Consider the following 23,818-nt stretch of genomic DNA (forward strand, 5'->3'; position numbering starts at 1 on the left):
GTGTGTGTGTGTGTGCGCGCGCATGTGCATTTTATCAGTATAAAGATACATGAGTGGTTCAGGATTAGACTGTTGGCCCATCAGAGCAGGGACTTTTTTTATTTTGGTATAGAGCTCAGCACAATGGGGCCCAAATTAGCACCAGACACTATCATAACAAGTATTTAATATTACAAGGTGAAACACTTACAGAGGAGAACAATTCTAGAGGTGGAATATGCACTATGGCCCAGATTTGTAAAGCTATCGAAGCATTGCTGTGCTCAATATTGCAACACCTACCTGATTTAACAGCCTAAATCTCATGGACTATCAATGGGATTTAGATTCTTAAATGCCTAAATCATTTTTTGAAAATGAGATTTAGGCTCGTAAATCAGGTAGGTGTTGCAACACTGAGCACAGCAATGCCTCGATACCTTTACAAATCTGGGGCTACTAAACTTAACTGGATCTTTTCATCAGTTTGTAGGAGAAATTTTTAAATACCACAAGTCATTATTGTTCGTAGTCAAACTCAAAAACAAGAAAACCCCAGAAGTTAGGAGCAAGTTTGCCTTTACCTCTCGTGTTTGAAAGCAGACAGCCTCTAATGCAGCGAAGGCAATGTGGTTTTTATTTGTAAACTGAGTAAGGCCACAGATAATACTGTTAAGACAAAACAGATAATAAGCGACTAGGATCACTAATCTTGATCAGATTATGTTTAAATCTTACACCTGAGATTTTCAAGCACATTTGTATTGCACTGTGTACAGATACTGTGGTTTAAAGTTAGAGCACCTAAAAATAGAAAAAACCTCTCATGGTAATGTTTTAAAATCCCATTGAATATTCTCTCCTTGAATGTTAATACTAAAAATCTCTGTTTTACATTGAGAACACGATTATCTTTATAACATGGACACTTTATTTCATTGCCTCACAGGGAAAAAACAAACCAACTATTACATTCTACTAATTTTTTTCCCCCCCAAAAAGATGAAGTGTGCAAACAGGGTGACCTCCCCAGGCAAACCATCTTATGTTTCAAAAGAACCTCTGATTTCCACCGTATACTATATATCTGTTCTTTCAGTTCTCACATAAGGGCTTCACTGGGGACAGGACTATGTTCTTGGTATGTTAAACTGGCATGTTACCCAGTCTGCTTTAAACAAGTAATAGTCAAGAGTTCTAACAAAAGGAGTTTTGGGTCTAAGTAATGTAGTATTTGCCCTTAGATAAACTGCATCAAGTTAAGGTACTTTGAATATGATAAGTCAACCTAATTTCTCCAACAGTTCTGCATCTGAATGATGCATTAACATACAGTACACATAAACCCAGTTTGACACCATAAGGAGTACAAGCCAATTTTTTATATGATTTTAGACATTCTCTTAGAATTGATTTTGGCATGGGTCACAGCTAACAAATGTTAAACAATGGCCTGAAAAATTAGCATCAGTATTTTTATACAGAATTTTGTATTAATAAAAAAAATCTTAAACAGGCGGACAAGAGGTTCAACAGGACTGCACAGGTGTGTCACTAAATGGGATGCCTATTTTAAAGTTTTAACAGGTGAGGCTACCCTACCCCCACTTTCTCCTCCTTCCTTATTTTTTTCCAAAAAAAGAAGGAAGATTAAATGACCTCTTAAGAATTTTAAGAAAATTATTTCACATTTAAATAATGCTTGTGGTGCTCCCACATGTCCCATTGCCAAGGCCCATTGAGACCGGGGAAAGTCAGCAGCAGCAGAGCGCAAACATAAGAGGTTACTACTTGAAACAGCAGCTGGTTAAATCTGAAACAAGGATGGGGCATGGGAATACACTAGACAGAACCCAATAGGCTGGAAAGAGGGAGAGCTGGCCATGAGCATATGTCCTCCCCCAAAGGAACGACAGTTATGGGACCCACATTGAGAACCCTTCTCACCATGGGATAGTTAAAACTATCCGGAGGACGTGTGGGGAGCACTGATGAACTGAACTTGGACAGTTCTCAGTACCGAGTTCCCCACTTCCTACTGCTGTTGCCTGCTGGTTCCTAGTGACTCTTCTAGAGGAGAGGAAGTAGGCCATGTACTGTATGTGCAGAGGTATGTGCAAGGAGATGAAGACACACAAGCTCTGCTTCCTCAACTCTTCCTGTGGCAGATTAAAAGCGCACCAGAAACCAGCAGGGAATATGGAAAGGAAAGCAGTAGAAAACGCAACCGTAAGGAAGGTTGAGATCTTCTGCAGCACTGCCCCCTAAACTCACCCATCACAATTAATTTCCGCCTCACTCTTCCTACCACAGACTGCCAGGCTCCTGAGGTAAGGTGGAGACTTTGGCTTCTCCCCTTCTCCCCTCGTCCACAGGCAGCCGCATCTCTCAAGGGTAGGTTTCTTCCCTGATTTCTCTACTGAGTTTTTTGTTTTGGGGAAGGATGCTGAACACAGAACTTCCTGCTCATGGGTGTATTGTAGATAGCTGTTTGTTTTGAGCAGCAGCTGCCATCACTACTACCGGCTGTGTACCACAAGTAGCCCCTGCTCCAGGCCCCTTTTGGTGAGACAACAGGGGATGGTGCTCTCAGGGGACCCAAAAACAAATTCAAGAAAATTTATGTTTTGAAAGGTCCAGGATGGTTATTGGTTCTGGTTGCCCTCTAGCAGCCACCTATGGATTTTTCATAATATAATTAGCCATTCCTGCAAATATAATAGTTATCCTTACCCTCGTGCACTAGGTTCCCAGTAAGGTGCATATAATCCTGAGAATGCTGGGACGAAGTAGCAGCCATAAGAAGTTCCCACTTCTGCAGCAAGTTTTTCTAGCACACATACAAAAGCCTTTAGTTTTGCACAAATACAATATCTAAGGCTAAAGAAATGTTTGATTTGGCCATCTGCTCCAGAGATTATTTAAGAGACAAAATGCTCAAACACACAACACATTTATGAAAACCGTTAACAAAATTAACTGCAGTTAGAAGATACCACATAGCTACTCTGATACCTAGATGGTTGTATTATTGTTATTCAGCCAGTTATTCAATGGAATTTGGGCACCGAACCCCACATAGGTCCTTGTGGAAAAAAACCAAGCTGAAATTTGTTACCAGGAACACACCAAAAAATTGATATCACAGGACTAGGATCTATTTACTTCTGAAAAGCAAGATGTTTCAGGGTCTGAGCAATGCCCGATTAGGTTATGTCTACACTAGAGCTGGAAGGTTTCTTTTCCAGCTTCAATACATATACTTGCACTAGTTTGATCAGAGCTAGCACACTAAAGATTGGTGCAATAAAGATTGGCACACTAAAGATTGGTGGGACAGGCTAGTCACCCCGAGTACAATCCCATCTGAAATCCTAAGTATGTTCTCAGGGTGGCTAGCCTATCCGGCTGTCGGTGTAGGTAAGGCTACCTTGCTGTTTTTTAACACGCTAGCTCAAATCAAAGCTAGCATGGGTATGTCTATCTGAGCTGGAATTTTCCCCTCCAACTCCTGTGTAGACATACCCTTAGATTTCAGTTATGAGGAGCCATTTTATTTCTCCCTTTGCAATTCTGGATATTTCATTTGGTTCTTGGACGGGACAGTATATTTAAGAGTTGCACTTCTGAAAGTTTTACCTATCATCATTAAAGGTAGCACCTGTGTCAACCTTAACTGAAAAATGATGGAAAAGAGTATTGCTTGGTTTCCTCTCCCATCCAACTTATTTGCTTTCTGCATCTGACAATACTGTAGGGTCTGTTTCATAGTTTCCCCTGTATTGTGAAGTAAATTTCCCCTGTTTGTGTGGATCAGAACATAGAAACCAAGAATAAGAATATGCAATTGTAAACTACAAAAATTGGTGAGGAGAACTTAGGGTCATGCATGGGATTTGCAACTACTTTCAACTCTTCTGAAACTGAATAGATTTTATGCTGACAATGTCCCTTTAAAAAAGCATTCATGTGTAGACAATACATTTTCCCTCTAAAGAAGTTCTCTGGGATCAACCACAGATGAGAATAATAAAGGTATGTTCCTAAATGTTGAGTAATGCTGACAAAAACTGAAGATTAAACATTAAAATTTTCAGAAGTTCAGTTGCTGTTGTGCAGGAATTATGCAACCCCAGCTCCCACTGAAGTCAGTGGGAACTGTGGATTCTCAGCACTTCTGGATATATCTGTCGAAATATGGATTTAGGAGCCTAATTTTAGAAAATAGGTTCGATACTTGACTGTTACCATTTTTTTTTATTTTAATACAAAACAAAGTCTATTCAGATTTGGTGTAAAACTTACAAGACTGTCCAAATGACTTTGGTCAATGACAACAAAGGCTCCTTTCTTTTTCAAAATTTTATCCCTTGTATATGGTTAATTTTTCAGAAGTCAATTCTGTTCCAAAATTTCAAAGCATTACACACCTGCATTTTTAGTTTAGTTTAAGAATATAAAAGTGTTAGCTACCCAGGTTTCTACTGGTTAATCCATTCTCAGGCAAAATGGATCATTCTCAGATATTACATTCACATTCCAAGTTAAATGCCATTTGGTACAGTCCAGCAAATGGAGGTATTAATCTTTCAATGAACTCCATGCACCCCTTGCACAGAGCGCACTGCAGGTCTGGGGCTTCAGTCCCCCATTTCTTAGTCTGGGAACAAGTTTGTAGGTGTTGTGACATAATTTTCAGTGGACTACACAGTGAGACCTGTATACTATTTATCCCAAATGTCTCAATATTAAAATGAACCAATAAATCTGCTATGTCAGTGTAGCACAGCTCTTAGTAATTTCTACATATTTCAGCAGTAACGAGGTTTTGCTAGACTAGCAGCAATGCTATATGTAAAAAATGTAACTTTACATAATCTTTTTTAGTAATTGCAAAAAGGACTGGTATAAACTTATGCATGTTTTACTGTAGTCCCGCTCTTCTATTTTCCTTGCATCTTTTGACCTTTTATTCAACACTAGAGACTTCAAGACCGTGTTCGCCCTCTATTCAGTTTGAAAAACATTTACAAGTTATGAATACTCACCAACTTCACTTGAAGACTTTACGATACCAAGATTGTCCCTTAGCCAACGAACAACAGCACCAGCTATGGCAACAGAGCCCTAGGGAAACAAGAACGGTCATACATGCAGTTTACTAATTTCTAGCATAAAAAAAATCAAGAGTCCAGAAAGGTGGGACAAAAATGCCTATCATCTTTGAAGAGCTCTAAATTGTACTTGAACAACCCTTTGGAGCCACAGGCAGTCCAGCGGCTGGGGGAGTGTCAGAGCACAGCAGTACAGGGAAGTCAACACTACTCCAGTTCTCTACCACATGGAGATTTCCCCCCCCCCCCCCGAAGAACTGTCAAGATATTGGTCAGACTGGCTTTATGGCCCAGGCCCCTGAACTGTCACATCTGGACTTCAGTATACACAGTTGCGAGGTCTGAATGCCTTATGTATTCCAACCTAAGGCCTCCAAATCCTGATGATAAACTTCAGGCCCATGAATAGTTCCACTGACTTTGGAGTGACTACTCATGTGCTTAGTGTTTGGAGGATCAATGTCTAAGAACATTGAGCCTTCCTACAGGTTTGGTAGATGCTCCTGATCTTTTAGAAGTTTGCTCTAAAAAACAACAGCATTAGATGACAAAGCAATACCTAGTCACGCTTGCCCTGAGTGAAGATGATTAGTTTTAAGGGTAACAGTGTATATTTAAGAATGGAATAGAATGTTAGGACTTCCTCTTATTTTTTCTTTTTTGTTTACTGTATGTGTAAAGGTCTGTCATAAGGCTGGAAACGTTTTGACATAATTAAGGTTTTTGTGCACATAGAAGGATTTACTCTTCCATCTGCTGGACAGTTTTTCTGAATCAAGATTCCAAGAATGAAAAGAAAAAAAGAATGGTGTCAAAAAGAGAGGGCGGGAGCAATTGCCACATATACTTACTTCTAGTGCATAATATACAGGTTTGTCTCTGCCCAGTTTGTAAGCCACTGTGGTCAGAAGGCCATGTTCAGACAAAACAGGCTAAAAAATAAAACATAGATAGTGCTTGAATGGGAAAAGTCAGGAGTCACATTTCTAAGAGAAATTACTGCATAAAATACTGTAAAATAGTAAAATTAGAAGGAGATGTCCTTATTTATAAAGAGTAAAGGAGAAAAAACAAAATCTTTAGTATAACAGGTAAGTAAGTTTAGAAACTAAATTAGCCAATGTTTTAGCACAGTTCCCAATCCGCAACCCATGGAAACTTGTTGATGCTGCTTATTTCCAGAAGCTTCCAGGGTCTTCACCGCAAAGAATAAACTGGAGGCCTGCAGAAGCAGCTGGTAACAAGGATCAGACTCAAGCTTAGCTGCCTCTAGACTGGAACTGCGAGGCAAAAAAGAAATTTCCAAGAAAACAGAGGGAAGGCAATGGAAGTAGTCAAGGGAGTAGAAGAGGAGCAGACAGCTAAGGGAACAGGGAACCAACAGGCAGAGAAACATGTAGGTAGAGGCAGAAAAGCATATGCAAAAGAACAGGGTGAGATTATGAAAGTTTGTCATTTCCCTTTTTAGCAATTTAGGAACCACAAAACAAGGAAATGGAGCCTCGGCAAGCGACATGTTGACTGAAATGTTGCTTTCTAGTCTTGTAGATTACAAAATGCCCTTTTTCCGCACCTGTAGGAACTATATTAGCAACTTTTAAGTGGAATAAGAAAAACGTTGCAGAAGTTATTTTAAAAGACTCATGCTTAACAAGACAGCACATGAGCACACAAGTGAGCTATTTTCCTTTTAGACCTTTTGTATATTCAATTGTCTGCTATTATCATTTGTTCTTCATTTTAAAACATAAAATAATCTTGCTTAATCTTGTGCAGATTACACACTTTATGACCTTGCACCAAAAGAAAAAAAAAAAAAAAAACAATAAAAAAAACTTATAGGGGGATAAGGAAGTGAAGTGACTCAAGAGATACCCAATAGGAAAATGTATGAAGGGCTTATGGAACAATATCTGCTTATTTAGCAAGAGAAGCAACTTGACTGAAAAATTCATACTCCTAGCAAGCTATTTCCAATTCAAGCAACCAACCTTTTGACCTGTATTGTAAAGCAAGAAACATCCTGTTCCATACCTGTAGTGGAAAAGACATAAGGTAGTAATTTATAAAAAGAAAATGAAGAACCAGGAACAGAAGATAGACATCTTTGACATTCATTTATCACAGTTGAGTTATGGGAATGTCATGATAAGGCAACTTAATATAGCAAAATACCACCACCACCTTACAACTAGTCTAGGAGTAACTTGTAAAATGAACTTCGTATAAAACTTAGTTGAATTATGTCTCCAACTTTTAAGTGAGCAATTAAGGAAGAAGGGCAGTTTGCAGAGCTTGTAATAGGAAGAGTAATTTTAAGACTATAACTACAAGAGACTCTCACTAAAGAGAGAACATTTTCAGAAACACCACACAATGGGAATGGCACATTTTCAAATTCTCTAAGAAAATATGAAGCTGACAAACATGTTTATAAAAAAATTCAGATAAACTACAATAGGTTTTCATCATGTGTAATTAAAAACACAGTGAGAAATTCCTTTGTAACAAACATGAAGGCAACAGGTTAGCTTAAAATAGTAATGCATGAAGTATTTCAAAGGTATATTTTGACAAAACAATTGATATGTGCATATGAAACAAGTAAAATGCATCCAGAAAAATAAAACACTACTTTTTAGTGTCTGCATTTTTTTTTTTTTTTAAACAAAAGCCCTTATGGGTTAAAAAAAAATTCTTGTGTCAGTTACGTAGATCATTTTGTGTTCCAGTAAAGTAGAAGACAATTAAACGGTAACTTAGGGTATAAACAGGTGGTAAAGTGGAGATTAATAAGGAAAGGATATTGATCAAAATGCAACTACCAATGAGCACTCTTTCTTATATTGTGTGAAAAACCTATTTTGCATTAGGAGGTTGGCTCAGGCCTAATTTTTAGACCTGACCTGGACCCAAGCTCACCCAATGCTTACAGGTCAAGTCATTTTTCCAACCCGACCCTTCCCCCTGAACCTTAGGTAGCCCCACTGCTACCTCCTGCCCCAGGGTCAGCTCTCCTCTTCCTGCCTGTGGTGTCAGTGCAGCAGTGGCTGTACTACTATTCACCACCCTCTACTGCTCTGTGCGAGTGTACTGAAATTCCTTGGCATACTTGCCTTGCTGCACATGTGAGCGCAGCAAGGTAGTGGCGGCCAGCAGGAGCTGGGCAGACAGCTGCTCCCACGTTGACCTGATCGGGTCTAGTTCCTTTCCCACCCAACCCAGTCCCGACACTTTTAGTCAGATTGCATCAGGTTTCAAGGCTCTATTTTGCATGTACCCATTTGCTCAATAAAGCATGTGATCGTGTGAGAGCTGGATGCTTAACTGAACAATAACTCAACTAAGCAAAGAATTATGCATCCGCTGAATGTTTAATTCCACCTCCGCAAACACTTCAGATATGTTTTGAAACTGTACTTCTCCAATTTAATTGATCAGCTACTCTACCAAGGGACAAGGCTGAGAGGTGAAGATGTCCTAACATTTCTGGCCTTAGGCTAAATGCTCCATCCAAAATGGAATCCTCCCTTCTGGTCTAGCATGCTGGCTGAGCACTGACATGCTTCTTGCCATTCACCCTTACACTGTAATCCTACCACGCTCCAGCACCTGTGTTTGTTGTGCTTGGGCGACTCAATTTATGAAGGGAGATTTTATAACTTTCAGATTTTGCAAGACGCACCACTATATCCTGGGGATTCTTCCAATTTGATTTAGTTCCTTGCAGTAAACTTTTGGAGCTATCAAGTTTCAGTGTATTCAGTATTTTAAACTGAGCCAAAACCAACATGACCCACCTACCACAAGTCAGTACAATAGACCAGGTCCACCACAGTAAGGACTAGACCAGCTTTTTGTTTAAAGCTCGACTCTATGGGTATGTCTACATTTAGGCCGGGAGGTGTGACTCCCGGCTCACAGAGATGTACCCATGCTAGCTGTCCTCAAGCTAGCAGTGTGTGCTCTGCAGCATGGGCAGTGGGTGGGGAAAGCTGCCCAATTATGTTCCCAGGAGTGTCTGTGGGACCGTACTCGGAGCAGCTAGCCCAAGTGGCTGTCCATAGATACACTGCTATTTTGAGAGGGCATCTGAGCTCCTCTGCCTGACCCCCTTTGTGAGTTGGGAGATGTAGGGGCCTCTGCCCAACTACTGGAATCTGACCCTTTCCACATCCCTGTGTGAGCAGAGAGCTAGTGGGCTAGTCCTCCTGAGGGCATCTGAGCCCCTCTGCCTGCCCCCAACCACATGAGAGTCGGGATATGTGGGAGGCTTATCCCTCTAGGAATCTCTCTCTATCCTCCCCACCCACCGATGTGAGATAGGATGTGGTGAAGCCCTGCCTCTCTGGGTGGAGTAAGCTTAGAACAAGCATGCTTGGAGAATGCATCAAGACAACACTGCTGAGACTGGGGTGAGGATATATGCATATCATAGGCTCCCTTGCACTGTGGAGGGGGATGGTAACACCCCCTCATATGAGTTCACATGTCTCCGAGCTGTATTGTTGTAGGCCATATTCATCTCCATGGCGTGTTCTCATTCAGCTAAGAACATCTAAGGAAAAGACAACTTCACACCACTGAGCCTCCTACGCTGCAGCTGGATGTGTAGACCCCCAATGGCTAGGACTCAGACTATTCTTGGCTCTGTCACTGGCATGCTGGGTGACTGTGGCCAAGTCATGTCACGTCACCTCTGTGCCTCAGTTTCCCCATCTATACAAGGAGAAAAATAACTTTACCTCCTTGAGCTCTGACGTAAAGCGTTTGTAAGTGCTAACACTTATTACCTGTCCACAGAAGCATCTGAACAGCACATCTATGTGATAATTACAAAGGCCTAAGTGACCACTAAATCCTATCAACATTTTTCTTTAAACAAAAACAAAAAACCCAAAACAAAACAAAACCATAGGAAAACAAACATTAGAAAGCTTCATTAACCTAGAGTGAATGTTGCCCAAACATAGCTTGTGCGCCTTCAAAGTGTCTAAGTCAGCAGAACTCAAACTTATGGAAAACAGGAAATAGTGAGTTAAGGTAAATGTCCATGCAACTTAACTCTGTCCCCGTGGAGCGGTCAATAGCCACTGGGAATTATCTGCATTCACTGTGTTAGCTGTAGCTGGTTGAGGAATAAGTTGGAGTACCTTTAAAGAGAGGTGATCGGGGTTTGGCCCTCGGTGGGTGTGCACGCACGTGTGCGTGAGCCCCTTCTCTGATCTCTATGTGTGAGAGACCAAAGGAAAAAGGGACACATGGGGTAGCAAGAGGTTTCTGGTCAACTGGCAGAGGGGGTACATATTGGGATCCTATAGGTTAGATATATGCACCATTATATTTACCAGAAGGTGGCATGTGAGGTATCTACTGTAGTAAGATGAGGCCCTGAGACATAAACCCTTGGTATCAGAGGCCCGGTATGAGGCCTGAACTGAAGTAATGGTCAAGATGTTGCTAACATAAATCAAAAGTTAGGCTGTGAGCTAGAGGCAGGCCCTGCTCACAGAAGTTGGCAAGAGGAAGGCTGCTAAAAGAACGTGTGCTAGGACGGCATCAGAACAGCCCAGTACAAACACATCCCACACAGATAACAAGGAACAGGCAGACCCAGCCTAAAGACAGGGTCAAAAGGACAATATTATGGATAGACAATATGATGGATAGACTTGTTTGTTCGAACCAACCTGTACCAGGAGAAAGGCAGCACCTTAATGCATAGAGGGGCTGTACCTCAATGTGTTCAATGATGTGTAACCTGTTTGTACCTGGGTATAAGAATGCATCCCTCAGTGGACGTCTTTGTCTGGCCTAGGGGGCAGTGGAGAGTCCCGCCACTGATTGAGCTGGTCCATTGTCAGGGGGCACATATTCGTAGTATGTCCTGTAGAGTCTGCGGGGAACTATTACTGTGCTTCGTTTGACAATAAACCCGGACGGGTGCCTTCATACCTTATCGGAGTCTGTGGTCATTGGAGGTTCTCTTGGGGTCTGCTGTGCCAGCGATCTGCAGAGCCGGGGCAGCACACAGAGGGAACACACGCACACAGCCGACTGTTATCAACATTGAACAGAGCAGAGCACCACACCGGTGGCATCTGACGACATCTACCAAGAACCAGTAGCCAACTGGTTGTCATAATCATTGCAAAAATGTATGTGTATATATAATGTTGAGAGAATTATGTATCTGTATTGAAAATTATGTTCGTAAGGTATGAGAGCTAAGGCATGTCCCCAGAAGGGGATAAACATGCTCCTGTTAGGTAGGAGGGAAGAGACATTTATTTCTCTCTGGTTGGTCATGTGCATATTGTGAGGTGTGTTTCACAATGGAGGCCTAGCTACAATTTGAGCTGAATTCACAATCTCTTGATTAGCAATTGACAAGAAAGGGACACAAAGGAAAACATAACCAGCAGGAGGGGCATCCTGTTTCCGAGTAAGGACAACAGGGTTTTTTCGGAGGTGGGGTACAGGGAAACACCCTGGATGTTTGCACTGACAGGCAAGCTAACAGCATGCTTGTCTTATGAATGACAATCACAGCCAAGGTTGGCTGTAATACGCTGGAAGGATTTTGTGAGAGCTTTTCACTGTAAGTCATGACAGTAGCTAGTTAAGTCAGTGTAGGTTCTAGAATGCGTGCTCTTTTATTTTATATGCAACTATTTGTTTCCAATATTTCTACTTGCTACCACTTGAATCTCTAACTCCATTAAATAAACTTTTACCTGTTTTCACTATGGATTTATCCAAGTGCTGTGTGTTAAGTGGAGCAGTGATCCGAGGTGTATCTGGTATGCTGGGATGTACTGGTTTTTTGGAAGCTGTGAATACTGCGAGTGTCCAGTGGACAATCCAGAGAGACGCTCGGAGATTGGAATGTGCCTATTGCTAACCTACAGAGGGATAGTGGAGCCTATGTGCACTGAGAGGAGAGTGCTTGTGTTGCCTGTGGCCAGTGAAGGCAGGGAGCTGACCCACAGCAGGCACACACAAGGATTCCTCATGCTAAGGGCAGGTAGTAAGGAGGTGCTTCATAATCCTGGGAAGCATCACAACACATAACTTGGGATAGCCAGTATGCCCCATTTCAGCACTGCGTTGTGTAGGCGATGTCACTAGCAGAGCATGGGGTGGTTTTGCCAGGGGAACTGTCGCAGTTAGGTGGGAGATAAGAGTAGTCTGAGGGTCTAATGATGGGTAAGTGAAGGCCAGTATTTGATGGCATTGTGTCCATAAGGATGAAGGGGCTGAAGGAGTTTAGTAGGTGTGGTGGTCTTTCTGTGGAGTAGGCTAAGTGTGTGAGTGTAAAGCAGGCATAGGTAGCTCCTGTTCATTACAGGGCAAAAGCAGAGTGCAAATACATGGGCTTACTGGGGCACCACTCAAAGCGGGCAGAGTTCAGGCTGAATGGGCACGTACTTCAACTAGAAATTTCCTGGTTTTCACAAGTCTGAGTTTTGTTGAAGTAGACATTCTGGAAGGGCACGAGCTATTGCCAGGCAACCTTAACAGAATTAATTTTTTTTGCCATTTAATATCTTTTTAAAAAGGAAAAGAAGCAAGAAGGAGAAGGAATTGCAGACACCTGCGTTCACAAACTGCTAGTGTTTAGCCTTTGTAACCTTATCCGGCTTTCCCCCATCCCTCCTACATTCACAATGGAGGACAAAGATGATCTAGTATTTGCTTTCAATATTGTTGTGCTAACTTACGTGTTTTTTGCTTGTCCATCCTTGAAACACATTTGTCCAACTAGAGCAGCAGATTGGTCACCCAGGCACTGAAAGGATAGACATGTTCTTAGCAAAGAAGTGCATATGAATCACTGTGTAACAACAATAACCTTAAATCAATTACTTCTAGGCCTATAATCCCAATTTGGGTCGTGTACACTGTAAATGAGAAGGTAGTGAACACAAGCGCAGTCTTCACGAACATTCATTCTTTCTCCCCTCTACTGAAACTGCCAACGAAAAGTGCCAATTAGTACCACTAGCTATGGTAACAATTAATTTAGTAAGTGTGATCAAGTGCAATATCTGCATGTGTTTGACATTAGTCGCCAAATTCTCAGCTCACTTCAAGATTTGTGCATGTAGATCTGGTTGTCATATGGCTAGCTTTCATTTTCCAATGAGTTATCCATTTATGATGTTTACTTACTGTGAAGCGTCCTAGATTTCCATGGGACTATTTGTGAGAGTTAAATTGCTAACATACAGTAGAACATCAGAGTTATGAACACCTCAGGGGAATGGAGGTTTTATGTAACTTTGAAATGTTCATAACTCTGAACAAAATGTTATGGAAGTTCTTTCAAAAGTTTACAACTGAACATTGATTTAATACTGCTTTGAAACTTTACTATGCAGAAGAAAAATGCTGTTTTCCCTTTATTTTTTTAGTAGTTTACATTAAACACAGTACTGTAATGTATTTGCTTTTTTTTTTTTTTTGGTCTCTGCTGCTGCCTGATTATGTACTTCTGGTTCCAAATGAGGTGTGTGGTTGACTGGTGAGTTCGTACTTCTGGTGTTCGTAACTCTGAGGTTCTACTGTACTTGTTTGCATGATCAGGCCTTAATTCATTAATTCACGATGGTCTTCATTATTTGTGTAAGTTAGCAAGTATACTGTACTTGTTTAAAATGATTGAATTTTGTTGCAAATAAAAAAAAAGTCAGTTTTCTAAAATAATCAGTTTATTTTTAAGTTATATCCAGTGAGGGTCTCTCCAAGCAGAGCCAAGTCCTCATGCCAGAATTCAAATTGAAGAACTCACCCCAGAAATTGGCACACCTGTCAGGGCTCCGGATTTCTGACAAAAATACAGAAAGAAACTTCAGTTATTTCACACTGCTTGCTTATCAATTACTGTAACATTTAAGCAGTAAAGGAAAGACACTCCTCAGTTTTTAATGGAGATATGCATGCTTCAAGTGTGGACAGAAACAGTTGCAGCAAAGAGCCCTCGTACCAGAATGGGTAGTAACTTAAAAGCAAGGCGTGTCACTGCCATTTCAAAAGACTGCCTTTAAAAATTTAAAAAAATAAATAAAAAAATTAGCATGTAAAGGAAAACTGCTTTGACTAAAGAGGTTCAACAATACTGAAAATTTGCCTCTTGGCACAAGCTAGATATTATGTTGAAGAAGCCAGCTTGCAACAACGCTTTTCCTTCCACTCAGAGGCGCTCCACAAAAATATTGTAAAAACTCTTTCTGCTTGTTTGTGTTTTCATACTTTTTCATTTTACTATCAATGCCATATGGTGTAACAACTGTCATGGATAAAAATGGCATTTATAGATCAACAGTCTGCTCGCTAATTTTGAGATAAAGATCTTTCCACTCTCAGGAACCCATAAAGTGTCATTGAGAGCTACATTACTTGGTCCAGCTCTCATTGACTTCACTTTATATCATAATGACATCTCTTCAAAGCTACTCCAACTTATTCCTCCACCAGTCAGTCAGCTACATCTAACAAGTGAATGCAGATAATTCCCATTGGCTATTGTCACCAGAAAATTGCCTTCTCATGGAGTCTCTATACTACAGGCACTCCAGCAGCAACTGTACCATTGTTGCATAGATATTTTCTACATCGACAGAAGGCATTTTGCCATCAACGTAGGTAATCCACCTCCCAAAGCAACTCTCCCTGTGGGGGAAGGTGGGGTAAGTGGCTTCCTCCCCTCTGTAGAATAGAAGAGAGAAGCATTGAGGCAGAGTGATGCCTTCCAGTTAAGAGATAGAGCAGGTCCTAGTGCTTACAGGAGGAATTTGGATCGCTACAACAGCTTGGTTTGAATTCTTGTGTGCACAGCACCTCTGCTTAATCCAACAAATCAGGTCTAAAATCAAAACAGTAAACAGCAAGATTCATGCATTTACTCCATAGCCTAAGATAGAGGAATCCAGAAACCAGTTTTAGTTGTTAGTTTTCCATATTAGGTTAAAATAAAAAGCAATCTTGTTAAAATAAGAAACAGACTGTCATTTGTGGTATGCTAGCATGTGGCCTGTAACAATAAGGTTCAACGAGATACTATGAACAGGCACTTTCCTATTACAAGTGATTGTGATAAGGTGATTTAACAAGTAAACAATAACAGAGGTCTTATTTTAAGACCACATAGTGTTTTCAATCTAAGCAGCACTTCAAAAAAACAACCATGTGCTAGAAAGTTTCTTCAGCGGTATTCCTGTAAAGGCATCACCAGGAATCAGTCCTATTTCTACTAGTTAACAAAAGCAAAGGATATTTTACTCTTTCTTGAGCTGTGACTATACATTTTCATTGAAGCCATGCATAAGACATGACAGTGCATTTCCAATTAGGAAATCTTAGTAGTTTCCACAACTCCCATTTTAACTGATTGGGCTTTTTGATAGTTTAATATTAAATTTATTTAAACAAACATTACAAACCTTAATTCTATTACACTGAAATACCAAGTGTTGTTCTCATTACAAAGCCAGACATACCTGTTTCTCTTTATAAATATGAAATTGTCAAGCCTTCAAAATTTATGCAAACATACTAGTAACACTGGTCACTTAACCGCAATGTCTCAATCTGGAGACACTAGCTGGATCTGTTAGTTTTACAAATGTTATGTTGCATGCCTCTAAGTAAATGGAAATGCACTGTATCTGAACAGAATGGATGAGACATAACTTGTGGACAGCCTAATGAATGTCTCTACTCACCAGGCTAGGGCACATTTTCTACAGTCAGCAAGAAAATAATAATAGGTAGGAAGGAGAAAGACAAAAAAGATCATAATCAGCTATCCTGTCTCGTTTCCCATGATCAGCTTTCTCTCTTCTTCCAATTGCTGAATTGGTTCAAGTAAGAATAAAATTCACTCTGATCTAACCCCTTCAAATTAGTAGACACCAACTAAGATTCCTAGTAGCATTCACATTTAGAACCTGGTTAAAAAAAAATTAAAATAAAAAGCTACAAGTGTTTTTTTTTTTGTTAAATTAAGAGCAATCCAGAATCTTTTTCTGGAGTTAAGATAAAAGGACACTCTTCAAAGCAAAATAAACTCCCAATAGGCAAACAGGATCCTGTCCTGCAGCCTTCATCCAGCCATGAAGTTCTGTTATTAAGTTCTGCAATTAAGCACCACCTCTTTTCAACTGCATGACCACGGTTCAGCAATCACTCCTGGGGAAAGTCTCTGCAAGTGCTCTAAAAGCACCGTTTGATTACAAATACATCAGCAATGCTCCAACATGTTTATGTAACAAACTTTACAGACACACAAGCAATTAGAATTTACTTCTCAAAAGGAGGCAATCCAAGATGGAACGTGCATTTCTTCCAACTCCCACAGAACCCTACCAAATCCTTTACTCAATCCCACAGGGATGCAACACTGAAAGGGACTTACCCAGCATGCCTACCACCAGTAAGACTCGCATGGAAGCTGCCCATGGGAGTTTTGGCTGTTCTGGGAGCACGGTGGCCCCAGGAAGGGCACTATTTGAAGCTATCTTATTACTTTTAATCTGCTGCTTATAGATTAATTCACCAGCTACTTATCAAAATTCAATAAGTAGTTCACAAGTATCAGATATTTACTAGTCTCAAAAAAACCATTCCGAGTTTTACTAGTTTGACACTCATCAAGAGTGTTATCTGCAATGATCTTAATTTGACATACTATTAAAAAGGCTATCAGATGCTGACATCGGATTCATACCGTTTGATAAAGCAACCCACATTGTTCTAGAAAACTAGAGAGCTATTAGCTTGCTTTTAATCAGCCCCAATAGCTATATCTTTGAGAGTAAGTTTAAGAAAACATACCATCAAACCATAAATCTCAGAGGAACTCCGCACTTTTGGAAGTATTTCCATAGGAACATCAAAAAAACTGCAAAAAAATATATATATATTTTGCATTTAGTTATGCTAGAGAAATTGTTTTACATTTTCTACTTTGAGACAAATTAAACATAATGTAAAGGGAACTTTGATATCCATATCTTAGATCATGACCTAATGTCTTTCCTAGTAAGATGTGGGAGAGCATTGGAATGTTTGAGTTATGAAGCAATATTTGCTTTGCTCAGCATTTTATAGACAGATCCAACTCCATTTTTACAGTTGGAAAAATCATTCCTATTTTGAAATAAAATAAAGTGAATACATGCTGGAGTACCAAAGAATTTTTTAAGTTTATATTTAAAGCAATGAGACTACCATTTTGCACTATGCTTGTGTAATATGCTGAAGGAGCAGTCAGATAACTCAGAAATTAAAGGCAAACTTAATATTTAAATCATTTCTGTGTACCAGGTTTTCAATATAGAAAGACACTAAGATCTGGCCTCTTCATTAATCCAAACAGAAGTTATGTAGCTATTTAGAGATAGGGTTACCAGATAGCAACTATGAAAAAACGGGACAGGGGGTCGGCGGGGGGTAATAGGCGCCTATATAAGAAAAAGTCCCCAAAAATGAGATTGTCCCTGTAAAAACGGGACATCTGGTCACCCTATTTAGAGAATAAACCCTAATTGTTATATTCATAATAAATGCAACTAATCGCTCTTCTTAGTCACAAATGTGACCAGACAAGCATTGATGGAAGATTCTTATTTTGAAAAGCACAATTAGTGTCTGTCTTTACACCTCATTGATTAATACAGCTATTTCAATAGATTTAAATGAAAAATTAGACTTACTGGCAGAGTTCAGAATCCCACTCCAAGGAATGAATGTTGAACAACATTGTTCTACTGGCATTGGTGACATCTGTACAATGAACACCTCCATTCTTCCCACCTGTCAAACTCTGGAAAAAGCAACCAAGAATATTAGTAAATAAATAATAATAATAATAATAAAAAAATTAGTCAACAGTTCAAGCAAAATAATCCAGTTACTAGCCCACCAGTAACAGGTGAAAGTTTGAAAAGCCACAGTTTAATAGTCAGTATTATAGTTAGTAAGAATGAAATCAATAAACTATTTTGAGAAACAGAAATAGTATTTTTGCACCCTTGAAATAAGTTGGAACTTTGATATTTTTGCAATATGTGAATGAAGAGCTAGACAAGAATATCCATAGTGGACAGAATATATAATGCATATACACAAAACAGATATTATAAAAGGTTACCGGTCTAAATTTTATGTAAGTTTTAATTTCTCCTCCACCCATATGTTCTAAGGCAGCTGATTATTTTTTTTTACGTTTCTTTTTAAAATTTTGCTTGTAGCCACACAAGTACTGAGGAAGTTCCACAACAGGTATAGTTCTGGTTATGTGACCTCCAGAGGATGCCTTTATCATCAACAGTTGGTATAAAGGTGAACAATGAAAATCTGTTGTACAATTTATTTTTTAAATAAAATAACCCCCATACACATACCCATATAAGCCATGAATCAATGGTACCAAACATAGCTCGCCCATCACGAACAGCTTGCCTGATCTCTTCCACGTTATCTAGGAGCCACCGAAGTTTCACTGCACTGAAATACGTGCTAAGTGGAAGGCCAGTCCTAGTCTGCAAGAGTGAGAGTCATTTAGGACATGCCATGAGTTAATCCCCTCCAGTGACTACCGTACTTGTCTATGAAGTTAGGGAAAGAGAAAGGAAACTCAAGATTCTTTATTTAAACCTAATTTTTCTTCTTTTTTAAAATAAGACCAAGCATTCCCAATACCGTAAAACTGTCTCACACCAAAACCAAAGACCAACATGCCTATGAACAAAGATCACAACAACTGATCAGTTGAGAGTTCAAAGACCTTCCACGTGGCAACAAGATAAAGGCATATACAGACATCCTATCTTGTTTATGATAGCTGCCTGGGGTAAGATAGCACAAACTGATGTTACAATGACACTGAAAGGATGAACCTTCAGTTACATTTGTAGCTTTACAGCCAAGCAAGTTGATATGCTGGTTCACTGACCCACTCCTACCAGATATGGCTATAGAACAAAGAAGCAGGACATCATTTGGCCAGCATACAGCCACCAGGCTAAAAGCTGAATGTGAAAGGAAGATGGACCCTAGTGAAACAGCTTCTCAACTCTCAAATTAGCCATATTAAATTAATGCTATAAATTAAAAGTTACTCTAATAATTAATTTTTAGTATGACAAACATAGGATGGGAAAGTGGGTTAAAGACAGTATTAACTACTAGTTCTAGTGGAAGCCCTAACTCTGAGTTTAGTGGGTTTAAGAGAGGCATCTGGTACATAATGCCCAAGACTTCAAATAGAAAATCATTAAACACACAGACTATTTGGAAATCTTAATTTAAAGCATTACTAACTGGATATTCTAGAAAAATCCCTTACCTTAAAAAATGATGTATTTTGCCCTGGAATTATTTTAAGAAGCCTCTCAACTGTTGGCTGGGTTCTCAGGTCAAGCCACACTACAAATCAAAATAGAGCACACACACAACACATTTATAATAATTCAACCACCATTTGCTATTTGTCAGAGCCAAAGAACAGTGGAACTGTATAGCTTCTGCTAAAAATTGCTGAAGTCCTTAAAGTCAGGGAACTGACATTAAAATATTTTTAGTAAAGAAAAAATTGACAGGAAAGAAATATTCATATGCATATTTCTGTATCATTGTAAAAATGTAGAAGGGACAGGTAACCTCATTCTATTTGCAAGCCTAACTGGTCCGTAACATAACAATATGACTTTCTACAAAGAGAGGCTACCAAGGATATATTTTGTGTTTCTCAGTCTATTCATGAACAATACAGAGGTCAACCAAGTGATTGAGTAACAATACTTAATAGTTTACCAGAAGACCAAGGCCACCTAGAAAGCTTAAAGTACATATAGTAATAGGTTGATCATTTACTATTTCTGTGCGAACACTCAACTACAGCAGTAAACAGTGTTAAAGAATTACTGATGCTCAGCTTTACCTAAGATAAAGTCTTAAACATCACACACTTGAACATTAAACACAAAAAGCTACTTGGAAGGAAGAACTTAAATCCCCTCTCTCAAAGCAATGCCAAGTTCAGGTTTCTGAAAGTTCTTAGGACCCTTCAATTCTACATTAAAAGACAAGGCAGAACTTCAGAGCTCTGACAGACAAACACAAGCTGTGAACATTCTATTTTGCTGAAGCCCTATTAAAAGACTTATTAAACTAAATTGTGAAATGATAGCTCATCTTTATTATTTATCTTTATTTAACTAGGATATTTTTCTGTGTAACTGCAGCATCAGTGGTTGCAAACATACAGCTTTTGGGAAAGGCCACCAAAAATTGTCATTATTACTAGCAGGTTCGAACAAGATTTATATGGGATTTCTAAAAATCTGCTAGTACAACTGCAGCGAGGCTGTACTGAAAGGAAGAGTATATAAGCTTTAAGAAGCTATATACACCAGGTAGGCACTGATACACGTACCAATAGCATTATAGAGAGGTTCTCCAGTTGTCTTGTCCCAAACCACAGTTGTCTCTCTCTGATTGCTGACTCCAACAGCTGGAAAACAAAGGGGGTTGGGGGGGAAGAGTACACTTTAGAGATTTTGAGAGGGCAGGCAGGGAAGAAAAGGAAGTGAAAGGAAAATAAAAGCCTTTTGGCTTGTGCCTTTTACATTCTTGGTATACCACTTTTCTATCATTTCAAAAAAAATTGAACCCTGCTCTACATCTCTTATTCTTCTGTTTGATGTTCACAACCTGACATGAACAAAGAAACTAAAGTTTTGTAACAGCAGGCACTGCAGTGTAATGTGATCAGTATTTCATCCATTAGCTGTCTAACCTCTTTGCAATCCCCAGAGAGAATTTTATTGGGTCTATTTGGCAAAACAATGCACTGCTGGTAAGTGTCAGCAATATCTTATTTCCCCAACATGCAGAGCTTTTTTTGACATGGGGCTAAATCCTGCTTCCTTTCTAAGCACTGACTTCATTACTAGATGATCTGACCTTCCCCAGTCCCAAAAGCATATTCTGAAAAGCAGCTAGTTACACGTAAGAAACTGCAGCAATACCTTTTATGTTGGTGATGTCTATGTTTAGCTGGTTCAATTTCCCACATGTTTTCTCCACACATTCATAAACGGACTGCAAGATTTCCTTTGGATCTTGCTCCACCCATCTTTAACAAATATTTGACAGCAATCAAAAAAGAAGCAAATATGAGGCAGATGTTACATTTATGGAGAGCTGCAGAAGAATTCTAAGAGCATTCCATAGAGTCACATGTTCACACTATTAAAGAGTATCAAAAAATTAACTCAGCTAGTTTTTCCCTCTGGTCAACTTGTTCTGATTCCACGGCAGAATGACCAACGTTATTCTGCATCATATAGACAGTGTTTGTTTAATCAAGCAGCCTAATAATTTGAATAGTCAGTCTCACTTTTTCTCTAAAAATGCAATGTGGATATTTCAAAATCGGAAGAGCCTTTTTCCTATCTTCTACAGATACATGTATACTGCCTCAGGACAGAGGGGGAAGAGTCTGAGGATAACACCAGGTGAACAGTGTACAGCAAATTTAGAGATAGAGAGTAAGTTGTGCAGACTTCATAGGTGAAGCTGGAGAATGTAAATGTAGGCAAGTCAGTCAAGAAAATGAGTAGTTTCACCATTTTAAGCAAGATTGGACAGTGGAAGAATATGGGTGAGAGACTATTGTGAGGGTTGAACTTTCATAAACATTTTTAGGAGTTAATAAGATTTCCATTAGGCCATACAAAGGAGGGGAATTTTTTTTGTTTTTAAAAAAGGATCTGTTAAATTATTCTTTCCTACCACTCTAAAACATTAGCAACCGATTCCATATTCTTAACAGATTACTCACTGGCTTCAATTGTAATTATGCATACATAGATCCTATTAAATAGGCTTTTGCCATGTTGAAAGGTAGACAGAAACGGAATAGAAGATATACAGAGATCATACCCTTCTTTAGGGAATTTCTGTTTTATTTCTACTTGATGGTGACTCAGGAGCTCTGCTGTTTTCGCATTAAAAACCTGCAGATAAAAGGATACAGATTAAATAAATTGATGCCTACAGGATTAGACAAACCAGATATGAGGAGACAATAATAAAGTGAAGGTATGTTACATTTCCATTGAGCATAGGGTCGCCAACTTTCTAATCACACAAAACCAAACACCCTTGCCTGCCCCTTCGCTGAGGCCCTGCCCCCCACTCACTCCATTCCCCCTCCCTCAGTCGCTTGCTCTCCCCCACCCTCACTCACTTTCACTAGGCTAGGGCAGGGGCTTGGTGTGCGGGAGGTGGTGAGGGCTCTGGCTGGAGGTGTGGGCTCCAGGGCAGGGCCAGAAATGAGGGATTCAGGGTGTGGGAGAGGGCTCTGCGCTAGGGCCAAAGGGTTTGGAGTGCAGGAGGGGGCTTAGGGCTGAGGTGCGGGCTCTGGCTGGGAGTGTGGGCTTTGGGGTGGGGCTAGGGATGAGGGGTTTGGGGTGCAGGAGGGGGCTTAGGGCTGGGGTGCAAGAGGAGGTTCAGGCTCCTGGAGGGATTTGGGGTGGAGGGGGTTCCAACCTGGGGCAAGGGGATGGGGTGGGGTCAGGGCTATGGCTGGGGGTGTGGGCTCTGGGGTGGGATCAGGGATGAGGGGGGTTTGGGGTGCAGGAAAGGGGGTTGGGGTGTCGGAGGGGATGCAGGTTCCAGATGGGCAGCACTTACCTCAGGCAGATCCTGGAAGCGGCCAGCATGTCCAGCTCATAGGCGGAGGAGCCAGGTGGCTCTACACACTGCCCCCTGCCCGCAGGTGCCACCCCTGCAGCTCCATTGGCTGCGGTTCCCAGCCAATGGGAGCTGTGGAGCCAGTGCTCGGGGCAGGGCCAGCAGGCAGAGCCTACGTGGCTGCCCTTGCGCCTAGGGTCCCTTTTTGACCAGGTGTTCTGGTTGAAAGCCGGACGCGTGGCAACCCTAATTGAGCAACCTAGGCCTGTGTGTAAAATTACACCAAGTGATGTTAGATGTGATAGCGGCTTTCTTCATCCCCACCCATGTTTCCAAGTCAAGTAGCCAGTCATGAAGGTAGTAAAGTGATTTCATTTCTGTACTGTCCAGAGTGATAAAATTATCAGAGACTCATTTCTGCTATGATTCCAGAGAACATTGCCAGCTGTTAACTTGCCCCTTGCCTGGTAGTTATGTGGCATTACACAAAATATACTATGGTTATGTCATCCTTCCTCTTCCCTCCATCTACGCATCTTGTGTTTCATCTAGTGTAGCTTAATTGCAAGACTGAACAGGTAAACTCTTCAGGACAGGAAGGGACTGCCTATACTACAAGTTCGTACAGTGCCTAGCATCAGGACTTTTAGGTGCTATGACAATATAAATAATCTCTTCCTCAGTGCACCTATCCAACTTCCATTAATGATTACGAGGGCTTGTGTGTGCACGTCAAGAGGAAAGAGATAATGAGACTTAAAAAAAAAAAAAAAAAAGTCAGAAGCCTAGTAACAAAACCATTTGCTAAGCATTTCTTTCACTAAGATCAGACTTTTTTTTAGAAACACACATCTTTTGGCACATTAGCAACATTCATACTCTCATACATGCTCCCGAATGGAGGACAGCGTATTCCTGTCTTTCTTTCAGCTAAGAAGGATGTTGGCACAAATGGGTGAAGTCACTCAGACAGCGTAATGTCAGCACATTTTAAGCCAGGCCAAGCTTTCACTCCTAAG

The 23,818-nt window shown here is 40.3% G+C and overlaps 1 protein-coding gene across 1 annotated transcript in view; it reads right to left on the reverse strand.

Annotated features, from left to right (window-relative positions):
- Positions 1–23,818, reverse strand: part of GK (glycerol kinase) — a 45,130-nt gene that overhangs the window by 12,103 nt on the left and 9,209 nt on the right. The window contains exons 2-16 of the mRNA XM_065405912.1: positions 22,047–22,120; positions 21,131–21,237; positions 20,536–20,613; positions 19,447–19,526; positions 18,503–18,640; positions 17,813–17,922; positions 16,932–16,998; positions 15,821–15,838; positions 13,888–13,923; positions 12,818–12,885; positions 7,085–7,127; positions 5,945–6,025; positions 5,028–5,106; positions 2,713–2,809; positions 564–648 (exon numbers count right to left, since the gene is read on the reverse strand). Coding sequence (XP_065261984.1) covers positions 564–648; positions 2,713–2,809; positions 5,028–5,106; positions 5,945–6,025; positions 7,085–7,127; positions 12,818–12,885; positions 13,888–13,923; positions 15,821–15,838; positions 16,932–16,998; positions 17,813–17,922; positions 18,503–18,640; positions 19,447–19,526; positions 20,536–20,613; positions 21,131–21,237; positions 22,047–22,120 — 1,161 coding nt within the window. The remainder of the gene's footprint in view (positions 1–563; positions 649–2,712; positions 2,810–5,027; positions 5,107–5,944; positions 6,026–7,084; positions 7,128–12,817; positions 12,886–13,887; positions 13,924–15,820; positions 15,839–16,931; positions 16,999–17,812; positions 17,923–18,502; positions 18,641–19,446; positions 19,527–20,535; positions 20,614–21,130; positions 21,238–22,046; positions 22,121–23,818) is intronic.

Source organism: Emys orbicularis, chromosome 1, assembly GCF_028017835.1.
Source record: "Emys orbicularis isolate rEmyOrb1 chromosome 1, rEmyOrb1.hap1, whole genome shotgun sequence".
Taxonomy (NCBI): Eukaryota; Metazoa; Chordata; order Testudines; family Emydidae; genus Emys; species Emys orbicularis.